At 39.8% G+C, this 12,782-nt stretch overlaps 1 protein-coding gene across 3 annotated transcripts in view; it reads left to right on the top strand.

Moving 5' to 3' along the window:
* The window catches only part of kcnq2b (potassium voltage-gated channel, KQT-like subfamily, member 2b), a 66,674-nt gene extending 54,123 nt beyond the window's left edge, over positions 1 to 12,551 (top strand). For 2 of the 3 annotated variants that reach the window (XM_072684776.1, XM_072684775.1), the window contains 4 exons: positions 724 to 832; positions 2,357 to 2,488; positions 6,409 to 6,532; positions 7,063 to 12,551. In XM_072684776.1, the coding sequence (XP_072540877.1) occupies positions 724 to 832; positions 2,357 to 2,488; positions 6,409 to 6,532; positions 7,063 to 7,803 (1,106 nt within the window). In that variant the 3' untranslated portion in view covers positions 7,804 to 12,551. Of the gene's footprint in view, positions 1 to 723; positions 833 to 2,356; positions 2,489 to 3,751; positions 3,848 to 6,408; positions 6,533 to 7,062 lie in introns of all 3 variants that reach the window. The other variant, XM_072684777.1, reaches the window with a different exon arrangement.
* Positions 12,552 to 12,782: the final 231 nt, after the last annotated feature.

Below are 12,782 nucleotides of genomic sequence, written 5' to 3'. Positions count from 1 at the left end.
GTCGATTGAACTGGATAAGCACAATCTAGGGTCAATAGTGGTGAACTATAAGTACTGAGCACTTAAAATAATATAGCCAACAGTTGAAGGGGGTGTTGTATTGAAGGCTTTTTCCTACTGCTGCTTTTAAGAGCATTAACATTGTTCACACTTGCTTCAGTGCCTTACAATTCCCTTCACATTGCCTACCATTTAATGATACAACTAACTTTTGACCTACAGCTACTCTGCAAATTGGAATATCAAAGAAATCTTTTCACACCACTTCTTTTATTCATCACCTTCTGTTTTCTCAAAACCTTCTTGCAGAGTGGCTGTAATTCAAGCTCTCATGGAGGCAGACTGTTTGCCTTTGTGTATGACAGTGGGGCCAGACGCATAGAAACAGTCTCACGTTGCACATTTGCTGGCCCCCTGATTTCCTCATGTTCTTTTGGGCCTTGGGTTGTCTTAGTTAAACCCTAACTTCTTAATTCTGCCCATCCCCGCCCTCTCCTTTTGCATTGGGCCGCTGTGAAATCACCCGGCCAATGAGACGAGAACACTGCCCATTAACCTGCTCTGACCCAATCGGTATTCAACTGCGCCCTGTCTTACTGAGCTGTGCAAGTTAATGGCTGTGGCTGGCCTCTGCTTGGTTCCATCCCAGAGTGAAAGAGTGAAAGGCACAGTACAGTGTTTACTAATGCTGGAGTCCTCCTGTGTCCATGTTGTGTTTTATAGAAGCCAGCCTTCCTGGAGAAGACATTGTTGATGACAATAAGAGCTGCCATTGTGAATTTGTCCCACAAGATTTAACTCCAGGAATCAAAGTTACCATCAGGGCTGTGTGGTAAGCAACAAGGAGACAGTCACAAAATGCAAAACTGACACTGTAGGCTGACATATCAATAGAATAAACATAAAACCTTTTACTAATGCACATGTATTTTTAGGGGTGTATCAATCTGCTAACATAGTGCAGCTGGACGGTTCCCGTTGTCCTTCCTCGAACTAGACAGTGTCAGAAATTTTAGACGACTACTAATATACTGCTACTACTACCACCTGCTACTCGTACAACTATTACCTTCTAATACGACTACGACTACTTACTACTATTACTATTACTTCTAACCTGGTGCAGTTGGAAGGTTCTCTGTTATCATCAGCCTCAGACTAGACAATTTATGTGAAAACTAAACTATTTAAAACTACTACAACTACTTACTAATACTACTACTAACACTACTAGGCTTATGACTAGTAAAACTACTGTTAATACTACTACTATTATTATTACTACTACTTACTAATATTACTACTAACATCAACTACTGTTAATACTACTACACCTACTAATACTACCACTACTACTACTACTACTATTGCTACAACCACTTACTAATATTACTACTTAATAATAATAACACCTAATACTAAGACTATGACTACTAAATCCACTACCAAAACTACTGTTAATACTACTACTATTACTACTACTACCTAATAATAATACTACTACAACCACTTTCTATGTTATTACCACCTACTACTACTAACATCAACTACTGTTGCTACTACTACTATTATTATTACTATCACCTACTAATACTACAATTAGAACCACCTACTAATATTACTACTAACACCTACTACTAGGACTACTAAATCCAACTACTGTTACTACTACTACTATTATTACTATCATCTAATACTACTACAACTAAGATAATGCTAATACTTCTACCACTTACTACTACTATTACAACTATTAATACCTTCTGCTACTACAACTACTACTATTACCTACTACTGTTACTACTCCCAGCTCCTATAACTAATACTACAACCACCTACCACTACTACTAATAATAATAATACTTACACCTACTACTATTAGCCTTCCTCCTCCTACTACTACTACTATATATTATAGTATATTATATTATATTATATTATATTATATTATATTACAGATACAGATAGTGTACCTGAATGTACACATGTTCAAGTAATCTAATTTACATAGTATTAAGGAATTTTACAGGGCTCTGCAGTGGTGAATGCAGTGGCATTCCTGCCTGAAAGAGGCAGTATGCTACATCATCCTACATATTGAATCTACTGTTTAGTCATAAATCCATTAGGACTGATTTAGCCGTCTCTTCAGCTATGTCTAAATTAGCATAATAGACTGTTCAACAGAGTGACACAGTTGCATTCAGATGACCAAACTGCAAATTATAATGCATTTGTTTGTGAAAAGTGAAAAGAAGTCTAGAGCTCTGCAGTAAAGAGCAGTAAACAATGTAGAGGTACTGAAAATGCACTGTATACACTTAACATGTGGTATGCCAATTCTTTGTCTCTGCAGCATTATGAGGTTTATGGTGTCAAAGCGAAAGTTTAAGGAGAGTCTACGGCCTTACGATGTGATGGATGTTATTGAACAGTATTCAGCTGGACACCTAGACATGTTGGCCAGGATAAAAAATCTGCAGTCCAGGCAAGACCAGACACAAATACCAATGTCCGAAGGGAGAGTTCTCCCTTCCTTTTTTCTGTTGTTTCCTCTCTTTTATGTCCTCCTTTGTCCACTAAACCATACCCCCACACACATAGTTGCACAGGTGACACTATTTGGAGAGGCGGGTTCAGCTGTTACTACACTCTTTAAAATAACAATGTTTAAATGGTTCTTTGAGGGATTCCATAGAAGAACCTCTGTTGGTTCAGTAAAGAAACCATGTTTGTGATAGAGATGTGTGAGTGAGAGAAGCTTTTAAAGGTGTAAAGATACATCACTTGATGTAAAGATCATTTACCAACTTGAAGATTTTCACTCTCACACTATATCTATTAAAAACCTGCTTCTTTATGGAACAAACAGTGGTTATTGTATGGCATCGCTCACAGAACCACTTGAAGCATTATTACTTTAAAGAGTGTATCGTATAACATTACAGAAGGTTCTTGCATGTCCCCCTCTTTTATGTGTTTTCTGGTTTGATCATGTGTATTCTAGAACAGCGTGACATTGCATTTTTCACCCCTGACACCATGCAGTCACTTAGGTGTTGTCCCAGTTCCATGGTGTTTGTTTAGGATCATGGCGTGTACCAATTTGTCATTCTGTGATGTTTTGTGTGCTTAAACATTTACCCACCTTGGAAGGACACCACTGATAATATACACTAATCTGCAAGGCATATAGAGTGACCAGCCTTCTCTTGAGGGGACAAAACCTATACAGTAGGAAAGAACTGGAAAGAAATAGTATAGCCTTCACTTTCTCTCATTTAAGAGCAATTCCATTCAAATCCATCAATAAGGAGTATGCATATTTATACATATACATATATTGTATTGTGATTTTAAAGGAATTCAATATATACAATTTGTAAATATATTCCTGCTTATAGAGCATACGATCTCAAGGCATACTTTCATTCTAGATATTTCTACCAAATCTTGCTTTTAATAGAAGTCAAGGCAAGATTGCCCCATCAGTTAGTTCATTTTACGACCCGGAACTTTTTAGGAAACAACCGTTTGGCTGTTTACTCAGTAAAGTATGTCTGGAATATATTTTCACTTATTTATCCCTGTGTCTCTTTTCCTGTTGGAATTTCCTTTCTCTTGGTTTGTTATATATCTGTCCCCCTCCCCTCCTTCTCCGTGCTGATGTGCCCATGGCCCTGAAGTTTGTGCTGGTCCGTGTCACGTCATTCTGCATTGTGCTGTCCTTTCCTCTATTTTGCTTTGCCAGGATAGATATGATATTGGGTCCCCCGGGTCCCACCACTCCCCGCCATAAGAAGTATTCAACCAAGGGAACCAAAGAGTCGCCCCAGTTCTCACCTAGGTTAGGACGCACCAAACTGCATCTATTGCTCGCATTAGAGCTCTAATTTGTTCTGGGTGTGCTGGCCGGAATTAAAAACAACCTGTTTTTGCTTCAGACTACTTGACTGGTAGAACGTTTCTCCTAAGCTGCTCAGTTACCACAAACAGCACACTAGCATTTGCCTTATGTCTTATAGAGTTATAGAGGTGGGTAGAGTAGCCTTAAGCCCATACTGTAGTGCACTACAGTACAAATACTGGTACTTCAGTGAAATATCTCACTACTTCAGTGAAATATCTCCCTGTTCCATTATTAGCCATAATTTTAAACTGCAGTTTAATTATAAATCCAGTACTTGGCAATTGTATAACAGTATAGTGGTGATTAGGATGCTGTTGTACTGGTGCTTTTAAAAGACACTGCAGGTGACTTTTAGTGGCTAAATAGAAAGTGATGTTGCTGGTTGTCTTTTGAGTTGAGGTTTTGCGGATTCTTGTAATTCATTTACAATGCATTAAACTAAAGGCCTTTTTGGGAGAAATATAATATCTACTGAAATCCTGTAGCAAAAAAAGACAAAGCCTAACTAATATCAACTAAACAAGTGACTACTTCGCCCTAATCATAAGCCTAAAGAGGAACATTAACAGCAGTAAAAAAAATGTTTTTATATGGTTAATCTTAAGTACTATAACCTTCAGAACTTCAGTAGGATTTTTATGTGCAAAAGTATTGGGACACAACTCATTCAGTCTCATTGCCACAGGTATATAAAACCAAGCATCTAGCCATGCAGTTATCTTTTACACACATTAATGAAAGATGGGTTGTTCTAAAGAGCTCACTGAATTCCAGCATGGTTCTGTAATAGGAGCCACCATTGCAACATCAAGTCAGCAGGTGAAATTTCCTCCCTCTTAGATATTCACCCACAATCAGCTATAAGTGGAATTTTAGCATTTTAAGAATTTAAGCATTTTAGGAACTACAGCTATCTTCTGGATGAATAGGGGCAAAACCTTGTACCCCCCAAATCTTGTAGAAAGCCTTCCCAAAGGAATGGTAGCTGTTATAGCAACAACAAAAAAAAAAGGGGGGGGGGGGCAACTCCATATTATTGTCTATGGATTTAGAATGAGATGTCATAAAAGCTTCTGTAGATGTGTAAGTGTCCCAATACCGCTTATATAGCACTATTTTTCATTTTTGGGATCATTTTGGTCTAAAATGAGAAATTCCTCAACAGTGCCTAACTAGATGTGACTAGATGTAACTTCTACCCACCTTTTGCATCTGAAGTAAGAGAGTTATTCAGCGATGGTACCTCGAATATTTAATGGTATCTTGAATATTGTCTAAACTGTGTATCTGCTTTCAATGGGGATCTTGCAGTGAAACGAAATTAGCGGAAGCTAATTAACTCCTAATTTAATTGATATCCTTTGTTTGTTGTAACTGAGCATGCCATGTCGCTATATGTTTTCCAAGCACACTTAATATTCCATGCATAGACACCACCAACACACCACAATTAGAGCAGGGAGGCTAAATATCAGACGCTGAACAGGTAAGTAACTGGTTGTAGCTGAAGAAAAACAGGTTGAGCTGGTTTGCTTGCATCGCTGTATGAAATGTACAATCTGGACCGAGCAAAATGCAGCCAAGGTGCCTATGACCAAGTAGTACTATAATTTCAGCAGTGCTTCCTTTACTTATGCATGCTGGCATGACATATTACATGGGCATGCCACATAATGCACATAAAGACCATTGACGGATGTCTGAGTATCAGGCGTACTGTATGTAGGTAAGCTCATTTTGTTTTTGTTGATCTGTTGAAGCGTTTTGTTGGTTTGTGGGTCAGTTCAGGAGAACCTGGTGCTTCAATGCATTAATTGAAGCCAACTCTGAATCTATAGTGAATCAGGGAATGTTCTGGGCAAAGCCAAGCATAAATAAGATGTGCATCTTATTTTAATATTACGTCCAGTCTATCATTTTGAAGAATGTGTCAACAGCATACTTTGACAGTATATGATTTGCTTAATTACTTATACGTATGTATTTATGAGCTTCATACATACATGTACACAAATTCATATCTTGTGTATGAATTTCATGGATAGCAGGCTACCTAGAGGTACTGTTAATCATTTGATAACTTCTCTGACACATTCTTTAAATGCTATATGACAACACGAATATTAAGATTTAGTCCTTCTGGTGGGCAATGGCTCTCTCTGGGGTCCATTTCTCTCTCTCTCTATCTGTCTGGACACACCTCTTCATACCATACCCCACCATTCTGCATGCTCTCATTCACGACTATAATATTCTGCACTTGACAGAGAGGTAGTGCGGGAGTGCGGGATCTCCTCTTGTCTCCTGTCTCCTCCTGTTCCACTTTTCTGTATGTTACTGGTTGTATTTATTATGATCAATCCTTAACACGTAAAAAAAAATGCATTTTTAGCCAAGTTGTCTTGCACAGTTTCCCAAAGCATTGCTTTTACATTATCGGTTGACGTTGGAATACATGCTATATTCTAGATTCTGTCTCTCTTTGCTGTGATTGGTAGAGTGGATCAGATTGTGGGTAGAGGTGCTCCAATCACAGACAAGGACCGTCCCAAAAGCTCCACTGAGGCAGAGATCGCAGAGGACCCCAGCATGATGGGAAGACTTGTGAAAGTAGAGAAACAGGTCACTAAACATTACTATCCCTGATTTGGCAAGGCTGTGTGAATGCTACATTGACTGTGTTTCTGTCTCATTTGAAAAAAAATATATGGGGTTTGTATGTAGATTTTTTTTCTACATGCAACTCCATCCCAATTGTGGAGAAGTCAGTCTGAAAGTCTGATGCTTTTTAGCAGTGTTAGCCTAGTATCTCCCATTCTGAATGAAAGAAGCAAATGTAAGACTTGGTTGATCTTCTACATATGGGGTGAGTGATAGATCATGCAATTTTTCTCCACAAAAGTAATTTCAGGATTCTTATTAGCTTAAATTATACCCAGTATAGGGGGTTTTACCATGCACCAATCAGCTATAACACATCACCTTCAAAAACTTCACTTCACCTTTCAGTGGTATTAATGTTATGGCTGATCGGTGTGTAATTGGTTAGTAATTTAGTTAGTCTCTAAAACAGTCCACCAAAATCATTGATTCTGAGATGTGGTTTCATCCCAGCTTGAGCCAGGATGTTCCCTAACTGTGCTCTTCCACAGGTGATGTCAATGGAAAGGAAACTAGACTTCCTAGTGAATGTGTACATTCAAAGAATGGGAATCCCACAGTCCGAGACAGATGCCTACTTTGGGTCCAAGGAGCCTGACCCAGCCCCACCATACCACAGCCCAGTTGACCACATGGAGAAGTCTGGCTCCATCACTAAAATCATTCGTTCCAACAGCTCGGCTGGCCAGAAGAACTTTGACCCACCTCCCTCCACTTGTGTCAACCAGACCCACTGCCATCCCTCCACTTCCTGGCATCCCCACAGCCTCCCCGAACCCCCTCAGCGCAGCCAGGGCACATCCCCCGTGGGTGACCCCTCTTTGGTACGCATCCCACCTCCCCCAGCCCACGAGCGTTCCTCTAATGGACATAACAGTGGGTCACGAGGTGCTGGGCAGCACCACTCTCGTGGGAGTGGGCCGGAGGATGGGAAGCCTGGAGGTCTGTCCCAACAGCAGGCAGGTGCTGAGAGTGACACCTCCATATCCATCCCCTCAGTGGATCACGAGGAGCTGGAGCGTTCCTTTAGTGGCTTCAGCATCTCCCAGTCGAAGGAGAACCTGGACTTTCTCAATAACGCCTACTTCAGCGGGGTGGCACGCTGCTCTAAAGTGAGACCCTACATTGCAGAGGGCGAGTCCGACACAGACTCTGACCTCTGCGCCCCTTCGCCTCACTCCGCCACTGGAGAAGGAGCCTATGGGGACAGGGGCTGGACTGGCACCAAGTAAGTGCTGAAGCAAGCTTTCAAAGTGGGATTCACCACTGGAGATGGCAGCCTCTGAAGCCAAACGCAATGGGAGACTTGGCGAAAAGCTGTACTTGTCGTCTTTAACATCTGTGCTACGTCGTACAGATACAGCTTCAGTGTCAGTACCAGGATCTTGGTGGTTGAGGAAATTACCAACATGTGAAACTTTCTGGTACTTAAGAATTTCCTGGACACCTGGTTTGTGTGGGTGTTACCTTCAAAGGTGCCACCAGTCATTTCTTCTTTTGAAAGACAAGCATCTGTTCATCAGTCATCTTGCATCTCTCCTAAATGAAAATGGAAGTGAGAGAAAGGCTTCAGAAAAGACCAGACGGATGAAAAGAGCAGAGATAATTAATAAAAGATCACTGTCCAGCTCCATCCTGAAGCACACACTGTTATAAATGTAAAGCACATAAGTTCACACTCATGTGTTCACCCCTTCTGCTAATGTTTGTCACTCCCATACAGGTGACCTGAGACGCTGAAAACGGTTCCACATTGTCCACATTAGCCCATGAATGTACTTCACCACATGACAGCATAATATCAGATTTCTATTTCCATCACACCACCCTTATATTCTCCTTAGGAACAAGATCACATTGTACTGCTCTAGCAAACGTAGGAGTTTCACGTTAATCATATATGACAAGTACACCATCACAATGTCTCAAGTTTACAGCATTTTTATCTAATCCCTGGTTTTAATAATAAGCATGAATCAGATATTTAAAAGGGATATATATTTGCAATTTATTTCTTACTACGAACTACTACGGCTTCAAGGAAGATAAAAAAAGCTAATATTGAATATTTTCCTTTTATAAAGAGAAGCTCTAAAGCACCTCCTAATCTCCTAATATATTGTGTAGAAACTATTACATTTAATGACACCCTTTTCATAAATTAATATGCAGCCACATCACAGTCACATCACATCAGTTAGCGGATATGTTATTTTCACATCCATGTGATGGAGTATTACAACAACCAGATTTAATTCAAATTCAAATTATTATCTGACAATTAGTTTAAACAACTGATGACTTTTAACATCTTAAACTTTTGAGAAACACTTAAACTTTTTTTAATCAATTAAGATTACTGAACATTCATTGGACACTACTTCCTTTTCTGTAATCTTCTACTGGTAAGCAGTGAACAGTAGGCCTCTGACACTCGCTTGTGCTCATATTGCACAGTCCTGAAGATCGCTTAAAATGCACAGCTGACTCTCTTATTTAATGCAACAACTGAATCTTTGCTGGGTTACACTACTAAAGACACTACTGTCCATTCCATCATGTCAACATGCTTGGAGAAGAATGAGTAGAACTGCTAATGGGAACATGGCTAGTTGTGTTCTCAGAATCTGAAAACAGTAAATGGCTTATGGTACAACTGGGATTCAAGCTAAACACCTTTTGTAGTTCGCACTTCTGGGTGTATTTTAAGCTTGTACACATGAAACCAGAACAACAACCTGTACTGTACAAAAATCAGAGACTATTTCTATATTTCTTAGTCAAAACAGGCATTAAAGAAATTAGTTAAAAGTAAAATGAGTATAAATTAATTTTAAATCTCATCCAGAGAGCTGGATTTTAGCTCAGTAAGTAGAGCTAAAGCATGTAGACACTTACTCTGATTTCCTTTGGTTTTCTCAGTCTGCGCATGCACATAAACCACCAGATATGACAGATTCTCATTAAAAAAAAAAAAAACTCTCTCTGCAGCAATATAGAGGAAGCTGTAAGAAGGGCAGCATTGTGTACTATTAGAAACCATAAAAACCGATGATCCACATTTGCTGGTAAAGTGAGTCCAGGTTTACAAAAGGCTGCGAAAGGAAGTTTGACGTCACAGTTTTATGTGAGATTATTGGCTGGATGCAAAGTAGAAATTCCCAATTATCTGATTACCCATGTGCATATAAACGTGCTGATCAGATTACTGACAAAAGCAGATTTTCTGCATTATTATCGAATTATTATTAAGTGCATGGAAACGCAGAGAGTTGAGTTGTCGTCTCACAGTGGAAGGATGGACAGAAACACCTGTGGATATTTTCATATCTGAAGCGAGAGTGGAGCTTGATTTTCTCTTCACTCTTATAGATGAAAGCTTGGACTGCTGTTCATTATGGGTCTCATTTTCTCTAAATCCTTTAACCATGTTTGAACTCTAGTTTTTGAATTTCCTGTCTTTCACTTATTTTTTCTTATTAACTTCTTTTCTTATTGAAGCTGAAGCTCAATCGGCCGCATATTGAAGCTCCTTAGAAATATATCTCCTGGAAATGAATACCTTGAACTGAATGTCCATTTTGTAAATTAAACTCATAAAGGGTGGTCTCTGGCTTTTGCACAGTACTGTAAGAAGCAGTTCTGAAGAACATTTCCACCGTGTTATCTACACGGTCTCTCTCACCGCTGAACTTGTGTTACTTCTTCTAAATTGCACCTTTCACAAAGTGAGTTTCCAAAGAGCACAGTTTAGTTTGCACCATTCTGTCTTCCATCCAGCCTGTGTTCACATATCTACACCTGGAAAAATAAAGCTGCTTCAGATGGTTCTTTGAGGGATGCTGTTAAAGAACTACTTTTGGTTCTTTTAAGAAGCATGGTTGAAATGGTGATGTGAGGGTGAAGAACCTTTACATCAAGTTCTTCAGAGAGTTCAAGTTCTTTAAAGGCTTCTTCACACCACTATGAGCCGGGGGTCGCCAATTCGAACCCTGAGCCCAGCCGCTTTGCCATCAGTCAGAGAGAGCACAATTGGCCGAGCCTTCTCGGGGTGGGTAGATGGCGCTCTCTCCCCTCATCACTCGTAAAGCAATGTTGGACAGCACAGGCTGGTCTAAGAACAATCTGAAGTACCTTTATTTTTAAGAGTGTAGTACAGACATCTCTCAGTACGTTTGAACTACGTTGAGGCAGATTTAATAGGTCATGTGATTTGCAGATCAGATTTTTGTTAAAGTATAAAAGGAACATGCGGCTAAGGACACAACATGCAGGCCTTAACTTACAGATGCATCTGAAATGCTTGATTGACCTTTCTTATTGTCTGTTCAGAAAGAGCAACAGGATTGTGGTAAAACCATTAAAAAAAAAAAAAAAAAAAAAAGCTCAAATGCATTTTGAGCACACAGACACGAGTCTGAAAGGTGTCTTGGTGTGTTATACACCTTGGAAAGATCCGTCATAGGTAATGACCTGTGTTTTTTTTTTATTGCATATCTTGTCATCACAGCTGCCTTGCTTGGTTTGAAGAAAAAAAAAGATTTGATTTTTCCAAAGAATATAATACTGTATTTTGCTAATTTGCCTTGGGTGTTGTTGATAACGCAGAAGTTTCGTTCGTGTTTTTTGTTACGTTTGAGTGTCCTCTCGCTGCAAAATCTGTTTTGAACACACAATGTGCTTGTGAATGTATTATTGAATGCTGTCACACACATATAGATACACACACACACACACACACACACACAATTCTTACTTTCATTTAAGAGGGACTCGCTCTCAAGTTTATAGATATCTTCACTGCAGGACTGGCAGGCACAGACAACCATGATTCTCTTCAGTCGGAAGATGGACAGCAGTTTGACTTTGTAAGACATAAGGGATGCTGATTTTTTAGGCCTTTGGTTTCACATCCCAAATTCTCACATATTAGCATCGGGATGAGCTTCATAAGGCATCACAAGTCAGTGGAATCCTATCTGGAATACCTTACTAAGACCCCGTCTACACCTGGTCACTTCATACGTCTTGAGTATCGGGACTATATCTGGATAAGGCCGAGCCACGTTAAATATACAAGTGTAAATTCACCCAAGACTCATTTAACCCAGATACAAATCGATCACCCAGCCCACTTCAGGAGGTGGTTTGAGATGTATCTGAGCCACATGTTATAGCAGTGTAAACACACCCGTCTCTCCAAGACTCTTTCCACAACCAAGACCCCTCGCTGTACAACCGAAACACCAGTAATAATTGCTATGCAATTAACAAATTTGCATATTCTGTCTCACACAGTAATCGGATTTCAGTCTGAGCGGAGACACATTTGACTACTAAGTGTAAACGCATGTGCCTATAATCTTATCAGGATACAATTCAGAAACTAGTCACATGAAGTGCCCAGGTCTAAACCAGGTCTAAGACCTAAAGCTTGGGTGCTGTGTGATTAACAACCCGTTACACCCACATGGCTGTCCCATGTTTGCCAAAGCCAGAAAACACACACACACACAGGACTCTGCAGAAGACAGACACAGAGATAGAGCAATACATCACGCATGCCATGTATCCTGCAAGCCTTATGTTATTATTTGTACTCGTGTCTCAAGTGGCAATTACATGATTTATGTTTACATTTTTGTAAAAATATTTTACAATAGCCAAGCTTTCAGCTGAATAACACCCACTACTGTCCTTGCAAAGTCTGTAAGTTAATGCAAATGTTTCCGAGACTACATGAAAAGAGTTTACATTGTGTTGATGGTCTCATGTCAGATCCATGATTGTTTTCCACTAAAAAGGCACTGTTTCTTCTTTTGTTGGTGTTTCTCTGAGGGGACAAAATGCTTGCCAGCATGTTTTAAACCGCTGAATGCCATAAATATAGCTTTTGATTATCATGTAGCATATCCCTTGTGTAGTCACTCAAATCCATGGATCCATGGAAACTGTATAATAAACTTTGTATTATTAGAGAGCTGGACTGCTGCTTTGTGTCACTGTGCATAAATATGACATTTACATTTACCTGACGCTCTTATCCAGAGCGACTTACAAGGTAACTCGTATTACAGAGGAGGGCCAGTGTAGTGTTAGGAGTCTTGCCCAAGGACTCTTGTTGGTGTAGCGCAGCATAGGCATCCAGGCCGGGAATCGAACCCCAGTCTTCCACATGGTGTGGTAGCTCACTGGCAGGTAGTGGTGTTAT

This window comes from Salminus brasiliensis, chromosome 7, assembly GCF_030463535.1.
Source record: "Salminus brasiliensis chromosome 7, fSalBra1.hap2, whole genome shotgun sequence".
Taxonomy (NCBI): Eukaryota; Metazoa; Chordata; class Actinopteri; order Characiformes; family Bryconidae; genus Salminus; species Salminus brasiliensis.
This window is presented reverse-complemented; position numbering and strand designations above follow the sequence as displayed.